This window comes from Hypomesus transpacificus, chromosome 17 (genome assembly GCF_021917145.1).
Source record: "Hypomesus transpacificus isolate Combined female chromosome 17, fHypTra1, whole genome shotgun sequence".
Lineage (NCBI taxonomy): Eukaryota > Metazoa > Chordata > Actinopteri > Osmeriformes > Osmeridae > Hypomesus > Hypomesus transpacificus.
Genome location: NC_061076.1, coordinates 15,106,832 through 15,128,123, shown reverse-complemented (window position 1 = coordinate 15,128,123; position 21,292 = coordinate 15,106,832). Strand labels below are relative to the sequence as shown.

Here is a 21,292-nt window from a genome sequence, read left to right as displayed (position 1 = left end):
CCACACATTGCCTTCATCTGTTTCTCAGTGAGTGGTGTTTATAGAAGAGAGAGGTAGAGAGTGAGCTAATAGTTTGGTCTGATTGGAAGGGTGGAACGGGCTGATAGAGGAAGGGAGGAGAGAGAGAGAGAGAGAGAGGGGGAGGGGGGGGGGGGGTACACAACGACGAATGAGTGGGTGGGTAGAGTGGGGGGGACGTAGGTATAAAAGCCTAAACAGAATTAAGACATGAGTCACTGAGAGTAAAAGAGTTTCAGAGAGACTGAGATATTTACCAGGACGCATATCACCTATTCTCCTCAGGTAAGTACTACCTGTCTGTGTTACTGATGCATATGTGTGGATTATGGATAATGATAATCTATGTGGTACTGTTGACAATACCCACACTAGACTAATACTGTATACATTGTAATAACATCTACTTGTAGGACAGAATATTCAGTCTATAAAACAATCTATAACCAACACATAATCGACAGTAGATTCATGAAGTTGGTGGTAAAAATGCATGAGCAATGGGCGAAATCGACTCTGCAAGTTTCCAACTTCACATTCAGTGTGGTTATTCTGGGTTGTTTGTGTGCTATGGGGCTGTGTGTTAGTGTGTGTGTGCATTGGTTGTGTGTGTGTTGCAGACATCTTGACTAAGGGGTTTTCCAGTGAGGGGGGGAGGTCAAATCTGTAGCAGACAGCACCTCTGCAACACACACACAGAAAGACACACATGCAGAGACAGACAGACCCAGACAGACAGACAGACGCAGACTGACAGACACAGACAGACAGACAGACAGACGCAGACAGACAGACAGACAGACAGACAGACAGACGCAGACAGACAGACAGACAGACAGACGCAGACAGACAGACAGACAGACAGACAGACAGACAGACAGACAGACAGACGCAGACAGACAGACACACATACACATCCCCAATCCATGTACACACAAACATACACAGCCTCCACCCACCCACCCACCCCCTTCACCATTATCCCTGTAGCTGTCTGTTCTTAAGACTGGTGCTGTCCCCTCTCCAACTGTGTGTGCTAGCTGACGTGTGTTGTTGACTGCTGTGTGAGTCCAAGCACGATACCAGAGCCTTCCAAATCCTACAAACACCAGATGAGGGGCAAAGGCTTTTGCCATGACGGCTCGTGTGTGTGTGTGCTTTGGATGACGTTTGTTCGCAAACGTTAGGGGTCTTGAGTACATCTGGGTGGCTGGCTGGCTGTTTGTCTAGGTGTAAAACACCTGTTGAGAGGACTCAACGATGTGTGTGTGTGTGTGTGCGCACGTTTTTTTTGCATGCGTCCATGTGCCAGTCTGCGAATCTGTGCATGCGTCTCTCTTTCCCTCCCTCTCTTTTTGTGTCTCTCCTCCCTCTCACCTCTTCCCAGGAACCTCACACACACGGCCCGTTACACACAGTCCAGATATGTCAGCCCGAGGACATGTTTATCACAACCCGACCCCTTCAGCCCAGTTCTTCCAAAATACCTCTGGCTTTGTCATTTAGTTTGTTTGCCCCTCGTCTCCACAGCCACAGCGGTGTAGATACGTATCTGGCTGTTGACTCAGAGAAGTCATATGTGGACAGTAGACACTGTATGTATCTGGGTTCACATGTTTGGGTTACGCCGGCCCACAGACTCATTTAGAAACTGGGCTAACAGTTCCCTCATTCTAGCTGAAAGTCACAAGCCATTTCACCTTCCTTCCCAATTTCCTCTCGATCTCCCTCCCCTCTCGATCTCCCTCCCCTCTCTTCTTGTCTCGCTGTATTTTCACCTCTCTGCATTTGCTATTTTCTTTGTTATCTGTCGCGTTCTTTCTGTCTCGGGAAGGTGTGGAGAGGGCACATGATGAGACCTGTCTTGTTTTGTTTCCTGACAGAGAGAGACGAGATGAGGAACCTTCTGGAGTATGTGGCTCTCTGCGCCCTCCTATCCCTCTGTGTCTGCCATGGTTAGTCTCTACACTCTGTCTCTCTCTCTCACACTCTGTCTCACCCTCGCTCTGTGTCTCACTCACTCTGTTCTGGCTCTCTCTCTAATCTGTTTCATTCATGAATTCATCAATTTTAACATGGAGTTGGATGGGAGTTCATGTTTCTTCCATTTATGTACCTTAAAGTGACAGAGGCAGACATTCTGATTAACTTTCCCCTCATGTTTTTCCAATAGATTCACAGGAAAGCACAGAATCCTTTGAAGGTGATTCCAACCCACTTTTTTGTTTTAATCGGAAAAACATGCACGACTCCCTATAGCGAATCTAACCCCACTTTAGCCTCACTTTACTATAGCAATGAAATACTCTCATACATAATAATACATAATCAATATGCTGCCTGCCATGAGAAGGCGTTGAACCCGTTGTGCTGGAGTATGTTCATCTAGCGGACAGTGGTCTAATAATGGCTGCTTGTATCTTGCACGCCGGTTCCAGACGTGTTTGTGAGTCCATCGCGAGCCAATACCTTCATCAATCAACAGAGACCCCAGAGGGTGAACACGTACAACAGCCCTGCCCGAGGCACCTCCTACAACAACTACAACTACATGAGGTAACACACACACACATTAGTGTACCACACACACATTAGTGTACCACACACACAAGCATGCCATACACATACAAAGTGCACACACATAGGATCATGTGCAAACACACACACACAAGGATAAGGATGGGCACAAACACTCACACTACATTGCCACATACCAGCTTGACCATTATATAGCTACCACCTTTGTCATTAAGGGCAATAAAAAGACTGCCTCTAGCTAGATGCACACCTGTTTCTGGTAAACACCACAGAGGAAGAAAATAGTAATGAAATGCAAGTTTAGAACCCAATGTGCCTTTCTCTTTCTGTCCCCTTCTAACTGCTGCCGTCTGGCAGACATTACCGAGGGATCCTGTCACGGACCTCCAAACTCTTTACAGTTTTTCCCGCCAAAACCGCCAGGCTTCTGAGCCAACATTGTTGTTGCTTGCCATGTTACAGGTTTATGAAAAAAGAATGTCTTTGTCCAGAATGACCTTGTGTTGTACTGAGCACACGACAATTGACTTGGACCTACTTCCAGCAAAAAGACTTGACTCTCTCTCTGTCCTTTCTCTTCTCTCTATGTCTCTCTCTCCGTCTCTCTCTCCCTCTCTCTCCTTTCTCTTCTCTCTCTCCCTATCTCCCTCTCTCTCTCTCCTTTCTCTTCTCTCTCTCCCTCCCTTTCTCTCACTCCAGGACGGTCAAGTCACCGGCAGAGAGGCGCTCTGAGATCTGTGAGGACTACGTACCTTGCAGATTCTTCGCCCATAGCTATGGTTACCAGCTGGCCTACCAGAGATACTTTGGAGGCCGGGACCCAGTCAGTCGTCGGTTCTAAGCCCCCAAGTCTTTTTACCGTCTGTGTTAGAACTGCTTTGACTTGAGGCTCATTTAACACCCACTGAAAGAGAATAGCACTACATATTCACATATTCATATACAAGCATGACACAACACAGCCCATCATAACACAGCATGATAGCATAGATCATGTCACACACACCATGTATACTGTATATAATGATTCATGTACATTCAAATCTGTTACATTAAAATGGTTGCGTTACAATTCACGTCACAATTCCACGTCTAAAAACCGTAGATCGATAAAGATAGATAATATGATAGTTAGTAATAGATATTATGATGCACACATGGGAAACATCTCTTTCTACAACGTTAAGCTGCAGCCGTTTTCCACGGTCATTATCACACCCTTGCACCATTAAGAAGCTATGAGGGATTCGTATGAATGAAACCCTAGGATTGCACATGATTTATGTCTCTATCCACTTGGACAATAGTCTCTTTCTCATCTCTGTGTCTTTGGTTTCTTTTTGTTTGACTCATTCAAATGTACTTTTGGTAGAATTCAAATGTAACTTTGGTAGAATCAACACATTCTTTTAGAAGAATTAAACTGGTTTGTTTTTGGAACCGTTGTTTTGCTTGACCTCTCTGTTCCACACGTTGCGTCTGAGGTGCAAGGAGTCCAGCTCCTTCGGTTGCTCAGGTAACCAGTGTGGTCCCCTCAAGGAGAATACGGGGCTTACGTGAAATACATCCCATCATCGTCTGGCTGTCACAAACACATTGAAGTCAATTACCCCAAAGTACAGTATGTTGGCGATGGAGAGATCCATGAGGTAGGATTTTCTGAGGACAAGGAGCTTGGCAAATGTGTTTAGAAAGTGAATCTGCCCTATCTAAATATGTGTCTATGTGGGTCCATGCATAAAATGACAGACTGACAAACAGGACAGTGCAGTACAGTCTGGTTTGTGTACACATGGCAACAACCCGTCCAAGAGATCGTATGGATGGTTGTTTTTCGAACGTTGCCACAACACAAAGAATGTCTGTAATGAAGGCTGTCTGTACTGGGCTGTAACACTGAGGCTTGTGCCTGGACAGGACATGACACGGGGGCCGACCCAGACAGGGAAATTACATCCCAGAAGGCCAAGGGCATGGTGGTGTCTGACGAACCCTGTCCAGTCTTAGAAACTCATGGAGGGAGAGATGGAGAGATGGAGAGGAGAAAGAGAGAATAGAGAGAGAGGAGAGAGAGAGAGAGAGAGAGACAGAGAGAGAGAGAGAGAGAGAGAGAGAGAGAGAGAGAGAGAGAGAGAGAGAGAGAGAGAGAGAGAGAGAGAGAGAGAGAGAGAGAGAGAGAGAGAATGATAACCTCTTGAGATACCTTAACTAACAGTATCGATGACCCCTTGACAAGACTAGTTGAACTCTTACCTTGCCATACTCCTTAATGGCCGAACAATAGGCCTATAGTGGGAATTATTACTTCATTAGTTGATATGGGTTAGGTAGACAATTGGGCCACACATTCCCTTATTATATTTATCCCGTAGTTAAGACGGGTCTGAACCATCTGGGTATACCAGACAAAACATGTATGTTAAACTAAAAATACGAACCACAGTGGCTTTAAGACTTGGTTTAGCTGATTTTCTGTTTCTGCTCCTATAGGAAATCAATGCGCTCTATCATTAAAGAGAATAAACCTGTGATTAAAAGTGTGTCGCACTGCGAGGTACAGCGGTTTCTCCTCTAAGTAAATTAGTACGCTCTGGTTCTCTCTCAACTCGTAATTTGTGGCTTCAGCAGGGGTGATGCGTGGGAGTTCTGTGGACGTCTGACCTCTAGAGGTTGTGTGGCGGTACTGCACTCACAGAAAACCTCTATATCTCATTTCTAACAAATGCTAGACTTTTTCTTAGTGTCGCATTCATGAAAAAAAAGAAATCTGATTTGGTTTCTAAATAATCAACAGATAATTTGCTCCACACTATGTGAGGTGTGCACCAAAAGCTGACTGGCAAGAGGTGATAGGTTATTTTAGCATTTTGGGTGGGGGGACTTTCTCAATGATAGATGCACTGAACAGACATGACAAACATATGTGCAGAGTAAAGCACTTGTGTAACACCTGTTTGTTATGTGAGAGAATTCACATGTGTATGTCTCATTCTCTCTCCGTCCATCTCTCCTTCCCACTTTTTATGATTCTGTGTGAGTGAGTTCGTGTGTGTGTGTGTGTGTGTGTGTGTGTGTGTGTGTGTGTGTGTGTGTGTGTGTGTGTGTGTGTGCATTCTGCATGTTTGTGTGTTCTGTTTATATGTGTGTGCATTTAATGTTGCTGTGATGGGTGTGTGACACATGATTCCCTGACCAATCAAATACTCTAACCAAAAGGAGGGCCAGAACTGCAATATAAACCCAGAGTGTTTATGTACATGTGTGAGAGAGAATCAGAAGTCTCAGGCCATACTTGATCATCGTCCACGTCTTGAAGCAGAAGCAGGGAGAAAGATGAAGACTTTGTCCATCCTCGTCCTGTGTGCCTTGGCCTCTGTGTGTCTGTACGCAGGTAGGAGCACACTCATGAAGGTTTTTCTCTACAGCTGGAATGCGTCTAGAGACATTTAACAAAATGTGCTCAGAAGTTTCTAACCAAAACATTGAAAATATTGCATCTAAAATGTAACATCAGGAGGACCCAGAATGTAAAATGAAATGCAGGAGGCTGACTGTGAACTAAAAAATATGCATTAAATATACAATTGTACAACATAGGTAATAAATATCTAACACCAATGGAACTGGAATTTCAAACATATTTTAATGCAGCTAAAAGCTGAAATTAACCACAGTGAATGTATGTTTTCCTGTCTCTTCAGAAGCTTCAACCTCCACTGCCTCAAATTCTGATTCTCCTGCAGGTGAGGATAAGTGCAGACTCTCTGTGTCTTAAACTCTTAGACATTGTTGCCGTGTCACCAGTGTTTACCTTCCAGATAGCTGTCTAACCAGCGAGTCAACATAAGTACAAGGCTTCATGTATTCATAATACCTAATGCCTGTGTTTAAATGCTGTGAGGATTTCAAACGAATGACAGCGATTGACATTATGTTCATGTTCAAATGATGACTTATCGTGTTTTAGGATCACATGGTTGCATTGGTGGTGTTACTTGTATGTGTGCGCGTGTGCGTGTAGGTCTGTTTGTTGAGAAGGACCAGGCGTCCACTGTGGTGAGGCAGAAGAGAGCTGGTACTGCCCCTGGAGACTTGACTCTGACTCAGCTGGAAAGGTAGCTGTGGCACACTCCAGCATGCTCATTGGAGTTTTACAGATACATTTTAGATTAAAGATATATTTTGTGTATAGACATTTTTGACATGTTTTCTCGCTGTACCTGTTGAGACAGCCCTTAAGTTTAACACCTGGTCTTCCTCCTCCACCTGTTTTCTCCTTTTACACCATTGCTCATATCTCCTCCTTCTCTATGCCTAATTTACTCCTTCCTTTTCTACTTTTCTCCCTGGTCTCCTCCTCGTGTCTCTCTTTCTCTTGCTCCTTGCACTGTGTTACCCTGCCTCCTCTTCCTTTCCCCCTCTCGTCACCTCCTCTCCCACCCCGCCCCCCAGCTTGAGAGAGGTGTGTGAGCTCAACGAGGCCTGCGACGACTTGATGGACACCTCCGGAATCGTCGCTGCCTATACTGCCTACTATGGACCAATCCCCTACTAGACCACACACCATCATGTTTTAGTTGTACAATTTACCAATGCTTTCCCACTACCATTTATGGGAGATTTGGAGCTTGAATAAATCAACATGAACAAAGTCATATTTGAGGTTAGGGAAGCAGAGAGAGAGAAAGGGTTAAGGAATGGGGGGGGGGGGGGGGGGGTCAGATGGGTAGCTACTGCCTCTGTAAACATAGAAAAGTTGGTTGTTCAACTAAGCCTTAAATAAAGAAATCAAATACATATTAGTTATCTTCAATTGTCTGTGTTTCATTTCACCAACACTGTAGATAAGTTTCAATACCTAAGAGATCTAATTTATTCAAGATAATGGCAGAGTCATGCTGTAGGAGAAATCAGATTATGAGGTCCAGACTGCATGTTGAACAGGTAGCAAGCCGAGGTCAAATTTCACACAATCAAAAACATTAGAGGATACATGGCAATGCGAATATGTCGCTGAAAATATGTGTAGCCTACCTTTTACCTAAAAGACAAAGGAAAATACTATATTTGTTAGATGTTGGTTAGAAAAATATTAGAATTGTACTAGGCCTAAGCGTGCAGTCACAACTGTGTGACCAACTTTGTATGAATCTTACCCAAAGAATATCAATATATCACAGGGAACTGAAGCCATGTTTGGCTAAATTCAACACTTGAACATGAAGCCCATGTCTGCCTTCTGGGCTTCAATGGACACATTGAACAGCCTAATTAGGGTTGCCACCTCCAATGTGGTTAAATAAGGGACACCTTAGCAGTGGCCCCCGTGTAAGCGGAAAATAATCAAACGGGGGTCTGGGGGTCGTCCCCTTCAAGATTTTGAGTGTTAAATACTTCTTTTTCTTCTTTTTGTGCTTTTTATGCATCAATTTAAATGTAAATGCCAATCTCAACATAAGAGTAAAACAGAGCTGTATAAATTATATTAAAGATGCCCCTAAAGCAAAACATTTGTTTTTCTTATATTTATGTGCCATCAAATGTTTGACCTTGACTAAACATAACTAAACTGGCATCTGTGCCAAGTTTTTTCAGTCATATATTGAAATTGGAAGTCTACTGTTAAACGAAATAAGAATCACAGCAAAGTATTTTTTTTTATTTAAAACCAATCATCGTACGGGCTTTAAGGATCAGATCCTGGACAAAATGTTGGGCTGTCAAAATGAACTATTTGGTGTAGCTATTTGGAAAAAGCAAGAAACCATTGATAAACGCAGAAATAGCAAATGACCTACAAAGACCAACAAAGACCACTATGAAGCATATTTAAACAATAGGCCTACATTTATTGGTGAAATTAAATTAACAATAAAATTAGTTGTGAACATAAATTAACAATGCATTTAGTTCTGAATCATATACTGTTTGCTGTCAAGCTGATCAGAACATATATTGTTGAAAGGGAAGGGCTTCTTTAAGAGATCGAGGAGGCAACTGTATTATTAGGATGCCAAGTCATTACAATCATCATTGACCCTCGAGAGGCAGCTAAATCTTTTTACTGTGACCTTCGAGAGGCATCTCGGCAGGCCACCAGGGACACAGAAAATACCCTGTGGTTTGCCTTGAATTCATTTCCCATGACGGGACTGACCCACTTGTTCTCCGTCTGCCACTCATTTCTGTATTTTGACAGCCTCTTTCGCTTTACAGGCGGACTTGAACCGAAGGTAGAGTTATTGTCCGGCATTTTTAAAAGCCACGCTCCTTAGTCTACGTGCAGGGTAACAATTAAGTTGAGTGACGGCAAAGAGTGTAGAAGAACAAGTTCTTTAGTGACGGTGACAGACAGTTTGCCTGGCGTTCTGATACGTCTGATACGTCTCGTGAAACTATCGGTATTATTATTTTTCATATAGGGTGATTTCAGGTAATGTGGGACACTTTTTGGTAGAGGCTCCAGTAGACGTACAAAATAACTGTTAACTCGCGCCAGTGGTGTTTTTGTACATCGTTTTAGGGCTTAGGAACATTTTCATGTTGGAATGAAATGGGAATACACAATATTATAGAAGCTACACACTTTCAAACATAACATGACCCCCTCTCTCACTCAGGCAGCATTTTCAGGTAATGTGGGAAAGCTTGTCTGGTAAAGTGGGCTAATATAATAATAATTTGTTTATAAACAACAATGCTAGGTGCAAGGGTGTGGCAAGATTCATTTAGTTGTGGGGTTTGACTTATACAATAGGCACAAAGTGTAAGAGATTAAACCTTGTGCTAGCTGGTTATACATGTTGAAAGACTTTTTCAATAAAATATTGACAATATCCATTTGATGACGGTTCTACATTAAGCCTAGGTTTTTGATCCCATAGTAATATATTGCAGGACCACATATGCTCGATAGCAGTCCATTTATAGTGTAATAGGCTATGTGGAGGAGCTTTATCTGCAAGCAGGCAGTCATTCAGGTGTAAAGAGCCAAAGGGTTTGCATGCACTGACGGAGTTAAAGAGGTTAAACTGGTGGATTTAATCAAAGAAACGTGAGGATGTAGGTGGGAAAAAAAATAACCAATTGGAAGGGGTGTTCTCTGCTACAAATAGACGTATCCAGTCAGTTGTTAGGAATTACCGGTCGGAGAACATTTTCTGACCGATCTTTTTCTTTGTAGCTGTCCAACACGGACCGTACCGTCTTCGAACCAAAAATGCTGTTCATCGCTTTAGTAATGGCTTGTGCGCTTTTGCCAACTGCGACGTCGCGCATGTTCAATGAATCGTAAGTACGCTTTGCCTACTGCCATACCAACCATTTGAAATGTGTAATTATGTGTCCTAGATTATAAGATGAGCAAACTACACTTTAATTTGTTGTGCACACATTGCCTAGCTACTTGACAACTCTGCTCCGTGCATGAGGCTAGAATGAATGCACCTGCTTCATCCACTTGGTGGCTTATGTTATCTCTCAATGCAGTCATGAAAACCATTAACTTGGTGACTCCTGCCGGAGTCGAGACAAGCCTAGATGAGTTGTGTATTTTGGCAGCCAACTGATCCATGTCTTGTCCTCTAGCATCTACTTGGTGACGATGAGCTCCCAGGTGGTGGGTGGGAGCATGGAGACCCTGTGTGTCCATGTTCACAAGCCCACGGAGCCACTTTCCCTCGTGGTGACACTTCAACTGGAGCAGGGACAGTTAGCCAGGCTGCTGGAGACCAGAGTCAACTGGGGCTTTAATTACTGTCTCCCATTCGAGGTATTTCCCCCCCCCCCCCCCCTCTGTCTGTCCCCCTCCCTCCCACTATGTGGTTCAATTGTAAAAACTTAGCTTGTTGATCTAAACTGTAGAACCACTGGCTCCAACAAGTACAAGTTCAAGTCTTTTATTGTCAGGTACACAGAACAACACAAGATCAGACTGGGCACTGAAATTCTTAAGACAAGACAACGCAAGCACCTGGCATAACATAACATATAGTAAACAGAACATAATTGACATCTATGCTGAGCTTAAATAAGTGAAACTTCCTAAATATACAGATAGCAATAAATAATCGACTATACTAACCCTAATACTAAAGTACTGTAGATTGGCTAAGGTAAAACCTTTGTCACGACCCAAGCCAAGTGTCCTCCATGCTTAACTAGATCTTAATGCATACATGGCTGTTTCTGGCTTTGGAGGTGTGAACTCCATGCTGAGATCTGTATTCCATGTGTTTTGCCTGCCACGATGCCCATGTCCAGATGTTTTTTAGGTACCATCTGTGGTGCTTGAGACTGTGGCCACCCTCGGTGTCTCTCTGACTGGATACAAAGACTCGATGAGCAAGGAGACAAAGATCCTCATTAGCACCTCTAACGTCATCACCATCATCCAGACAGATAAGCCCATCTACAAACCTGGCCAGAAGGGTAGGTGGTATTCCTGTTGGAGACCCTTCTAATGTGTTTCTTTTCCCCTTTGCTCTGCTTGGTGTAGAATACAAAATGGGAGTTGACTTGCGCATGGCTAGTCTGTGCCACGCTTGCAAGTCTACAAACAATCCAAGCCTACTGGCTGGATGGGATTGTTCCTGTATTGACATTTTCTGACAATTTTCCAGTTCAGTTCCGCGTCGTCTCTCTGACTTCCAGTTTTGGGATGTACAACCAGAAGGTGAGCTATATCCTGAGACTGCTCCAAGTTTTTAATCCTTACCTTCCTCCAGTAGCTTCATTCATTCATTCAACTTTGCTTTACACTTTCTCTTTCCCCCAGTATCAAACTGTAGAGATTCAGGTAAGACCACACATACTTGGTATTTGAAGGACTAACCCCAGGCATGCAAGCCCTTTTCTGGAGATTCCCCTCCCCTCTGACGCTAAACACACTTTCTGCATTTCTGATGGGCTCTCAGGATCCCAACTCCAACCGCATCGCTCAGTGGCTGGACCTTTCAACGGTCAGTGGCATGCTGGACCTCTCCCACCCCACCACAGCAGAGGCCCCTCTGGGCCGATACGTCATCACCGTCTGGAACGAGAAGGGCCAGGAGACCTCCACTGGCTTCAACCTCAAAGAATATGGTCAGAATGGGCCCTACATGTGTGTTCAAGCCCCTGGTGATGGGAGGTTCTGCTCTAACACTGTCTGAATTCCAGTTCTGCCCAAGTTCGAGGTGACGGTGTCTCTGCCCAGCGTCAACATCCTGGACACTGAGGTCACACTGACGGTGTGCGGAAAGTACGTTTTCAAGAAACCTTGGTCACGTGACTCCCTTAGACCAGTTTTCCATTGGTATTGAGCTGAGTGTGCTGGTCCTCAGGTACACGTATGGGAAGCCTGTCCAGGGCTCGGTGAGGGCTGAAGTCTGCAGGTCTTCATTTGGGTATCAACCAGAAGGAGACTCCAACATCTGCGAGAAGTATAACCTTGGTTTGACTGATCCAAGCGGCTGTGCAACACAAGTGGTGGACGTGACTCTGTTCAGACTGGACCAACATGGGTATCAGGATGTCTTTGATGTGCATGCGGAACTAGAGGAGAGTGGGACAGGTAAGGAGAGGAGAATGGGTCCGTTAAGTGGAAAAGGGAGATGCTGACAATGGAGCCTATTCATGGTGCTCAAACGGATGTCATCTTCCCTTGTCTGTCCTTCCACCAGGGGTTGTCGTAAAGGGCCAAGGCAGTGCCAGGTTCACCAGCTTTATCAGAGATATCATGTTTGAGGGTGTCCCCTCATACTTCAGACCTGGCAACCTTGTCCAGGGCAAGGTGAACACTCAACCGTCAGCCGTAGTAGAACTAGGCGGCACATTATCAATTTCACATTTTGAAATGGTCACTGCTCCAAGCTATGTATATATATTGAATGATTTAAAGCAGACCGCTTTGGTGTAGTGCTGCATGAATCTTTGTCCTGTGATTTCCAGATAAAGGTGCTGCGCCCAGACTTCTCCCCCGCTGCCAACGAGTTGGTCTACCTGATCCTGAATACAGATGGGCAGTCGGAGAACTGGACCCTGACCACAGACAGCAGTGGCATGGTCCCCTTCTCTCTGGTCACCACCACCTGGAAGGATCCTGTATATTTGAAGGTCTGCCTTCCACCCTCCATTTTAAAAGGGTGACCTTGTCTAGCACGTGATGGAGTTCCACCCCTGGTTTTCTTGTGTTTTCAGGCTCTCTTAAATTTGGAAGAAGCTAATTTTTTTGGACCGACACGCATTCCAGGATACTTCCCGGCCTACCACTACATCACAGCCTTCTACTCCAAGAGCAGGAGCTCAGTATCTCTCCAGGGTGCCAGCCAGAGATTATCCTGCAACACAGATGCTGTCATACTCGCCACCTACTTTGTCAAGGGGGAGGAACTCGATAAGGGCCAAAAGACTCTGGACTTCTTTTATATGGTGAGATGAGACCGTTGTCTTGACATGGCACCAACGAGGGAATGGTCTCGAACTGAAATTTAAGATGGCGTAACATGCTTTATGTAAGCAAGCAGAGCTACACTAGGTTTACACTACAGCCTGACCTGGATGTGGAGTGGTTTTTTGCTCAGATTCCATTGACAAAGCATAAACTTGGTCTGGTATTTGTCCTGCAGGTGATGTCCAGAGGCAGTGTGGTGAGAAGTGGGCGTCTCTTGAGAAGAAGTCAGGTACAGTCAAGGAGTCTTGTCTTGTCACATCTTCTGTATTACTTTTCATGTAGGTTGATCACTGTCGACTGTCTTTAGAAAACCGAGGGAATTTGCGTGTGCCACTTGAGCGTGTTGATGAGCTTGCCCCAGTGGCCCAAGTGGTTGTGTACACAATCATGCCCAATGGAGTGATTGTGGCCGACAGCCTGGACTTCCCTGTCGAGCTCTGCCTCAAGAACAAGGTATGCTTGTCTCCTCAGCCTGTGTAGTACCTAGTCATAGCTGTATGGTCCCCACTAAGGTTCAAAATTTTACCAGTAAACTTTAGTTGTCAGATTGTACAGGATTCCCCTTGGATGACTGATCAGACGGTAAATGAAGCTCCTGAAGCCCTCTGAACAGGAGGTGTGTAGAGGGGGGGGGGGGTGCAGATGTGGTCAGCACAACCAGCATTGTACATTGAAAGAGGGCTTCCTAATCTCAACCCTAACAAGCTTTCCATGCATGTATATTTGATCCCTCTTCATATGCCATGTGTTCTTCTGTATTGGCTATGTAAAGTTTATGCTGTGTATGCAGGTGTCTCTACAGTTTTCCTCGCTCCAGGCACTACCTGGAGGGTCTGTGTCCCTGATGCTGAAGGCCCAGCCAGGCTCCCTCTGTTCCGTGAGGTCCATCGACCAGTCAGTCCTGCTGCTGCAGCCTGGAGAAGAGCTCAACATCAATTCAGTAACCTACTGCTCTTATCTGACCACATGTTCTGGAACCATCTGACAAGTTACTGCTTGCGTTTTGATCGTTGCAGTGATCCTTTGTTTCTGTATGTAGCTGTATGGACTAGTACCGCTCCACCAGTTGTTGGGCTACAATTACAAAATAGAAGACCCTGTATCGAACCTATGCAGACCTGAGGGACCCTTGAACCCTTTTCCCATGCAACAGGACTTGCCACCTCCAATCAGCTACAGGTCTGATGTTTACGGTGTCTTCAGAGTAAGTGCTATCACGGGGTGCTATTTCTTTTGTTTTGAAGCTTCATTTGATACAAATGTTGCAGTGACTTACTATAATTTTTTAAACCCTGATTTTTGTAGTGTAATTCTCTTTTTTTTAGTCTATAGGCATGAAGATCATGACCAACTCTGATGTGCAGAGACCTTTTGACTGTACATTCTACTCTCACCCTGGTATGTTCATGCGGCACAATATTTCAACCATGCACATCACATTTATACTGGGTTAAGGTTTCATAAGTTCATTTTCAGCATTCTATGAACAGTTGAGATTTTTCCCAGACATGTTGAGACCGTAGCCCTCCTACGTACTTCCACTCAATTTGGATTTTGCTTCTGTACTCGGTCTGGCCATTCGGTACGCAAGTCAGATTTTGCAAGTTGATTTTCTACCGGCGAAAAAGAGAGGCGCTAGTTTGCGTTGTAGTTTGATGGCGGCGGAGAAAGATGCGAGCGAAGCCATTCGGTCTGTTGTGACAACGCTGCCGAATATCTATAAACTAAAGCCGGAGCAAGAACAAGTTTTGCTGAGTTTAATTAATTTAAACTCCCCACGGGGTTCGGGAACAGGTTGATTTTCCAGCTACGGCAGCTAGCTCTGTTACAGTAGTGGTGAAGGAATTGGCTAAGGCGAACACTAGCGATTGGTTATGGCAGATCAGAGTGGCTCTGGGCAGATCCAATTAGTTTTTAACTTCAACAGAGTACCCTTTCTACAAAGAAGTCAACGCTTGTCAATAGAGCGAGGCCAGACTCTGTACAAATGAAATGTACGAGAGTCTGGTTTAGGACCAGGCTATTGGGACTGACCATGAGCCCCTAAACTTTATCTCCCAGTGCTGAATGCCCCCCTCGGTGGTTCAGCTGACATCGTCCCGAAAGAGACACTGCGAACTTTCTTCCCAGAGACCTGGATCTGGGACCTGGTGCCTGTTGGGTAAGTCACCTGTTGATATGAGCATTCAATAGATGTGTTGTAGTTTGGCATTAAAGTACAGCGTCATTACGATGCTTTGACCGGCCTTGAATTGTGACATGTTGAACGTGCCAACTACTCCTGAGGTGCTGTTAGATTCTTCAGACTAACCCAGTAGGTTCTCCCTCTCCAGAGACTCTGGTGCCATGACAGTTGAGAAGACCGTCCCTGACACCATTACCACATGGGCTTCTGGAGCTTTCTGCACGTCCCCCGGGGGTCTGGGTCTGGCTCCCAGTACGACCCTCACAGCCTTTCAGCCTTTCTTCGTCAGCCTCACCTTACCGTTCTCAGTCATCCGCAGAGAGGTGTTCGCCCTCCGGGCCACCGTCTTCAACTACCTCTCCACGTGCATCATGGTAAATGAGGAGCTCCTTGTCTTGCGGCAGTTTGCAGGAGGCGGGCTCGATTATACTGGTGTTACTAACCAACGACTGGTTCCATGTGTTGAGGATGAGATGTCCTGAATGCCCTGTCTTTGTTCCTCAGGTCAAGGTGACCGTGTCACAATCAGACCAGTTCAGCATCACCTCCTGTGTTGACTGCCAGTACCAGCTGTGTCTGTGTGCCAATGAGAGCAGAACTTTCCAGTGGCTCGTCACCCCCACCGCTCTAGGTGCTGAGGAGGATGAGGAGGGGGGAATATGAACTTTGTAGGCACTCGATCATGCAAGGCTTGACCCTTGATGGTGTTTTTTTGACTAGGGGAGGTGAGTGTGAAGGTGAGTGCAGAGGCCCTAACGACCATCGTTCACTGTGGCAAGAGCCTGCCCACTGTTCCCAAGATGAGCCGCATTGACACGGTGGTCCAGACATTCTTGGTGGAGGTGAGTTGCTGCATCAATGTTGTGGGTTCAAGCCCATATGAACTCCAGGATGTTAGATTAATGTCTTTACCTGTAGGCTGAGGGGATCCCTAAGACTGACAGCTACAACGCCCTCCTCTGCCCTGCAGGTGAGCCTGCTACTAATGCTGGTGTAATATCAACACTGGTGGGTTGCACATGTTGGCGCTTCTAATGGGTAATGCTCTTGTCCACTTGCGGTCTCCAGCGGGTCCAGTAGAGCAGACTATCTCTCTGCAGCTGCCGGCTGATTTTGTGATTGGATCAGCCAAGGCTTCGCTCTCTGTCCTGGGTAAGAACCTCCAGTACTGTACCCTCACCCTTCAGTACTGCTGCCACGTGGCAATTTAATTGGCTCTAATAAAGACCATCTGGTGCCTCTTTTCAGGTGACTTGATGGGCAGAGCCTTGATGAATGTGGGCAGCCTGCTGGCCATGCCCTTCGGTTGTGGAGAGCAGAACATGCTTCAGTTTGCCCCCATCGTCTACATCCTGGAGTACCTGCAGAGTACCCATCAACTGACCACTGAGATCAAGGACAAGGCTGTCGTCTTCCTGCAGGGTGGTGAGTCAGAGGCACAAGCCGGTGGGAAGGCTTGAATGACTGGCTGTGAGTGGTGATGCGTTTTCAACTGTTAGGTTTGGATTCTCTTATTCAGGTTATCAAAATGAGCTCAACTACAGACATACTGATGGCTCGTACAGTGCCTTTGGCCAGGGGGATGAATCTGGCAACACCTGGTGGGTCTACTTGGTCAATACATGCCCAAGATGCTGTCTGAGCAAATGAATCTCAAACTGGCTGTACTACATGTTTGGCTGCCGACATGTGCGTTTGTGGCCACAGGTTGACCACCTTTGTAATGAAGTCTTTCGGAGGGGCGCAGCCTTTCGTGTTTATCGACCCCATCCACATCACCATGGCGAAGTCCTGGTTGGCCAGTCTGCAGCAGCCTAATGGCTGCATCACCTCTGTGGGGAAGCTCTTCCACAATGCCATGCAGGTAAAGGCAGAAGGAGCAGGATGACTATTCCCTACCTGGCCCTGACTTGTACAGTGACCGTCATGACCTGACAAACATTGTCACTGAAAGCTTTAAGCCTTTAACCAGATGATTAGTGTTATCTAGGGCCCCTTTGGACCCTGAATGTGGACACTGCATGCGATCAAACATTTAACCCCACATACCTGGCCACATTGATTTTGCAGGGGGTGCCTTTGCTTGTTCAAATTAATGTAAAAACTAGATTTATGTAATGTCAGCTGTGTCTTCTATCATGGTTTGTTGTACTGTAATTGTAAAAAAATAAAAAATAAGATCTACTACTTTTTTTGTTTGTTGCATAAATGCATTCACTACCCTTTGCACCCCCAGTTTTAAAACCTAAAATTGCCTATGCCTGGCTGTGTTGACCGACCTGAGAACCAGTGGCTGCAAACTAAAACGAAGCGGTTCTTTGTCGTAGCCCTGTTGGCTAATGTTGTGGCTAGCTTCCACTAAACCAAGTTGTGTCTTAGAGGCGGAGAGTCTGAGTCAAGTTCAGATGCAGATTGCCTTTATTGTTTCATCAACAAAGGAACATTTGCTAGGTTTCTCAAGCACCAGGGAGAACCTAGCTAAACAATTTGCAGAAAGCATTTGTCCAGTTGATGGGCAATCCCATAATTGTACCTTGAACCTGCCTGTGTGAATAACTTTCCCTGATTGATCTAATCAGTGTCAGTTTGCATCGGTCCCAAAAGACCCTTTCTATCTACAATGAACGTACAGTCTTTCTGCCGTTTAGTTCATCTCTTATCTGATGCTACCGTCTGTTCCGAACAGGTCGGAGTGACATTGTGCGGAATAAGTCCACAACAGAGCCGTGGTCTTGGCTCATCTTTTGCTTACTCAAATATGTAATGTTCTCATTGTGACCTCTGACGGTCATTTTAATAACATGCTTGTGTAATCAATGGTGCTTTCAGTTTAATGCTTAGTGGGGCTATATTTTAAGAAATGTTCCATTGTAGTTCTAATATTGCCACATAGACCAAAATGGGGTACTTCATACAGTTTTCGGCCCATGACACCAACTTTGTTTCCGTTTGTCTTGTGACTTTCAGGGAGGCGTGAGTGACGACGTGTCCCTGACTGCCTACGTCACTGCAGCCCTGCTGGAGCTGGGGTATAACACCACTGTAGGTGGAGACGGTCTACAGTATGGCTGTAACGTCCCTGTAGTCACACCCCTTAGCTTGACTCTGCCTGTGTCCCCAGGACCCCATGGTTGTGACCTGTCTGGGCTGCTTACGGACTGCAATAGCTAACCCAGTGGATAACCTCTACACTGTAGCCCTGCTCTCCTACACCTTCACCCTGGCAGGAGACCAGGACACACGGCGCATGCTGATCACCTACCTGGACCTGGCTGCCCATGTCACAGGTACCTGGCTAGACGAGTCTGACTGGTGCACATGGGTTAGCATCATAGAACAACTAGCCTCGATTAGGAGGGGCCATGATGAGACGCAAAGGTAGGGTTGTGTGTGAAGACTGTTCCTGATGCTGAGAACACGCCTTCCAGACGGTGCTCGTCACTGGGAGAGAAAAGCCACTTCTGGGACTGGCCTGAACTCCATCTCTGTGGAGATGACCTCGTATGTTTTGCTCTCGCTTCTGTCCGGACCGGTGATGGAAGGTTTCGGGTTGGACTACGCATCCACCATCGTCTTCTGGCTGGTCAGGCAACAGGACTACAATGGAGGCTTCTCGTCTACACAAGTAAGGATACCCACATTCCATTTAAACTAATTTAAGACAAACTTGTACACTAACATTGTCTACTGACCTTTCTCACCAGGACTCAGTGGTGGCACTGCAGGCCCTGGCAAAATTCGGTGCTGCCACCTACAGTCCAGGAGGTGCTACTACAGTGGTGGTGACCTCTGGTGACTGGAGGCAGGACTTCAGGGTGGACCAGCAGAACTGCCTGCTGTACCAGGAGCAGCCACTAAAGCAGGTTCCTGGAGAGTACCGGATCAGGGCTGAAGGGGAGAGCTGTGTGTTTGTCCAGGTCAGACTGTACGCCCCCCCCCCTCCCGCCTCTAACATCACTGACCTTACTGCAGTTTTCTGACCTCCAACTTGTTCCAGATCGCTCTGCATTACAACATCCCCCCTCGTCCAGATGTCTCTGCCTTTACTTTGACAGTTGAGGTGGTCGATAGGTGTCAACCCAAACCCTCCCTCATCTTGGTGGTTAATGTCAGGTACTGGCCCTCTTAGACCAAGCCAACTGGAATAACATCCTTAGAGTTAAAGCAGGACTGACATGTGACTTCTATCAACTTTTGTAGGTACAGTGGTCACCGGGATGAGACCAACATGGTTATTATTGACATCAAACTTCTTTCCGGCTTCATCCTAGACAAGACCTCAGTGAACCCTGTGAGTTCAGATGTTTGTGTGCACTACAAGTGGCTTGATACCTCTACACTACCATCCTACTGTAACTGTTCGTATTGTGTTCCTCCAGATGAAGGCTTCAAAGCGTGTTGATGAGAAGGATGGACATGTGATCATCTACGTAGAACAGGTAGGTGAACCCTAAGCTGAATTGGAACTACTGGTCCAACTATCTGTCCAGTCATCTACAAAAACACAGCTGTAAAAATTACAACTTAACAGTTCATTTCAAATGGGTGCATTGCCAGTATTTATGAAATTGCAGTCTAATGCAAGGCCTTGTTTTCCAGCTGAAGCGGATGGAGACCATGTCCTACACACTCGTCATGGTGGAAGACTTTCCTGTCAAGAACCTCCAACCTGCTGTGGTCAAAGTCTACGACTACTACCAGAAAAGTATGAATGTGCGCCACATGGACGCAATGGGGGGTTATAAAGTGCTGTTTGCTCAATTTCTATGCATCTTTCCTCAGGTGACGAGGGGGTTTGTGAGTACACCTCTACCTGTGCGAGTAAGTTGATCATCTCTGCTTCACTGCAGTTCCTGCCCCCCACCGTGAACATAACTTTGTCTTTTGATTACTTTTTACAGGAGATTGTTGTCTGCTAAATGAATAAATGTTATTGAAATGGGGCAGTAGGATGTCTCACTGTAGCAACAAGCACGTGCAACTTCTGACCCAGTTATTTCCACAGGTGACATGTAAAAGGATGGACATCTGCATTACATTTCCTGTATCTGACCAATAAAAGCTTTTACCAAATCTGCTCTACTGTGTTTCTTTAGCTAAACCCACCTATTTTGATTTGATCATCTGTCCATCATCGTATAAAGCCCGCCCTGACTCATTGGTCCGAACAGCTCCTGTTTTTTTTCCCCCAACCGAGCTTCCCCAGACCCAACTTCCCGACCAATTGTTTTGAGGGCGGGGCTAAATTGGTCTGACCGCCAGGCTAGGTGGTAGGTTAATTCAAAGAACTCTCTCTAGAAAGGAATTTGTATGGAAGCAAATCGTGACCAAAATTCAAATGAAAATGCATTTCCAGAAATGCATTTTCATTTTAAGAATGTGGCTGCATTATTTGACTCATAAATTAAATTAGTAATCAATCATCCTATTTGCATTTTAATTTTCTTCCTTAAGACTGCTCATTCTTTCACTTAATTAAAATGAAAACGAAAAAGACATTTGAAATTTAATTTTCAAAATATGCCCCAGCAAATAGATACCAAAATTCAATTTGAAATGTAAAATTTGAAAATGAAAATGCATTTCCAGGAATGCATTTTCATTTTAAGAACGTGGCTGCAAAATCGTGACCACAATTCAAATGAAAATGCATTTCCAGAAATGCATTTTCATTTTCAAGAACGTGGCTGCAAAATCGTGACCACAATTCAAATTCAAATGCATTACCAGAAATGCATTTTCATTTTCAGAACGTGGCTGCAAAATCGTGACCACAATTCAAATTCAAATGCATTTCCAGAAATGCATTTTCATTTTAAGAATGTGGCTGCATTATTTGACTCATAAATAAAATTAGTAATCAATCATCCTATTTGCATTTGCATTTTCTTCCTCAAGACTGCACATGTTATGCCATAATCAAAAAAAAAAACAGAGCGGACATTGCATTTTCATTTTCATGTTCTGCCCGCAAAGAACTGCCCATAATTCGAAAACGAAAATGCATTCTGAGCGGCGCAGTAGAGTGACGTCAGTAGCCGCTCTTCTTCAGCTCCCTGCTGACCGAGCTACCCATCTTGTTCGGTAGGGGGCGGTGTGCACATACGCATTGCATTACA

At 45.3% G+C, this 21,292-nt stretch overlaps 3 protein-coding genes across 3 annotated transcripts; all 3 read left to right on the top strand.

Moving 5' to 3' along the window:
* Positions 1 to 202: 202 nt before the first annotated feature.
* Positions 203 to 3,996, top strand: LOC124479361 (matrix Gla protein). Its single transcript, XM_047038095.1, has 5 exons — positions 203 to 303; positions 1,902 to 1,973; positions 2,192 to 2,221; positions 2,457 to 2,574; positions 3,256 to 3,996. The coding sequence occupies exons 2-5, from the start codon at positions 1,913 to 1,915 to the stop codon at positions 3,395 to 3,397; spliced, it is 351 nt and encodes a 116-aa protein (XP_046894051.1). The 5' UTR covers positions 203 to 303; positions 1,902 to 1,912; the 3' UTR covers positions 3,398 to 3,996.
* A 1,801-nt stretch (positions 3,997 to 5,797) lies between these two features.
* Positions 5,798 to 7,358, top strand: LOC124479365 (bone gamma-carboxyglutamate (gla) protein). Its single transcript, XM_047038100.1, has 4 exons — positions 5,798 to 5,947; positions 6,258 to 6,299; positions 6,578 to 6,671; positions 7,009 to 7,358. Exons 1-4 carry the CDS (start codon positions 5,890 to 5,892, stop codon positions 7,109 to 7,111), a joined length of 297 nt encoding a protein of 98 aa, XP_046894056.1. The 5' UTR covers positions 5,798 to 5,889; the 3' UTR covers positions 7,112 to 7,358.
* A 1,810-nt stretch (positions 7,359 to 9,168) lies between these two features.
* LOC124479516 (alpha-2-macroglobulin-like protein 1) lies at positions 9,169 to 20,243 on the top strand. Its single transcript, XM_047038283.1, has 35 exons — positions 9,169 to 9,189; positions 9,740 to 9,846; positions 10,144 to 10,327; positions 10,830 to 10,986; positions 11,178 to 11,230; positions 11,333 to 11,353; positions 11,472 to 11,640; positions 11,716 to 11,797; positions 11,880 to 12,109; positions 12,219 to 12,328; positions 12,487 to 12,651; positions 12,736 to 12,966; positions 13,271 to 13,441; positions 13,779 to 13,928; positions 14,028 to 14,192; positions 14,314 to 14,386; positions 15,050 to 15,149; positions 15,322 to 15,547; positions 15,678 to 15,804; positions 15,894 to 16,015; positions 16,092 to 16,143; positions 16,242 to 16,325; positions 16,422 to 16,598; positions 16,693 to 16,774; positions 16,881 to 17,037; positions 18,141 to 18,215; positions 18,295 to 18,460; positions 18,602 to 18,798; positions 18,878 to 19,090; positions 19,171 to 19,286; positions 19,374 to 19,464; positions 19,553 to 19,612; positions 19,773 to 19,878; positions 19,956 to 19,994; positions 20,179 to 20,243. Exons 2-35 carry the CDS (start codon positions 9,776 to 9,778, stop codon positions 20,187 to 20,189), a joined length of 4,233 nt encoding a protein of 1,410 aa, XP_046894239.1. The 5' UTR covers positions 9,169 to 9,189; positions 9,740 to 9,775; the 3' UTR covers positions 20,190 to 20,243.
* Positions 20,244 to 21,292: the final 1,049 nt, after the last annotated feature.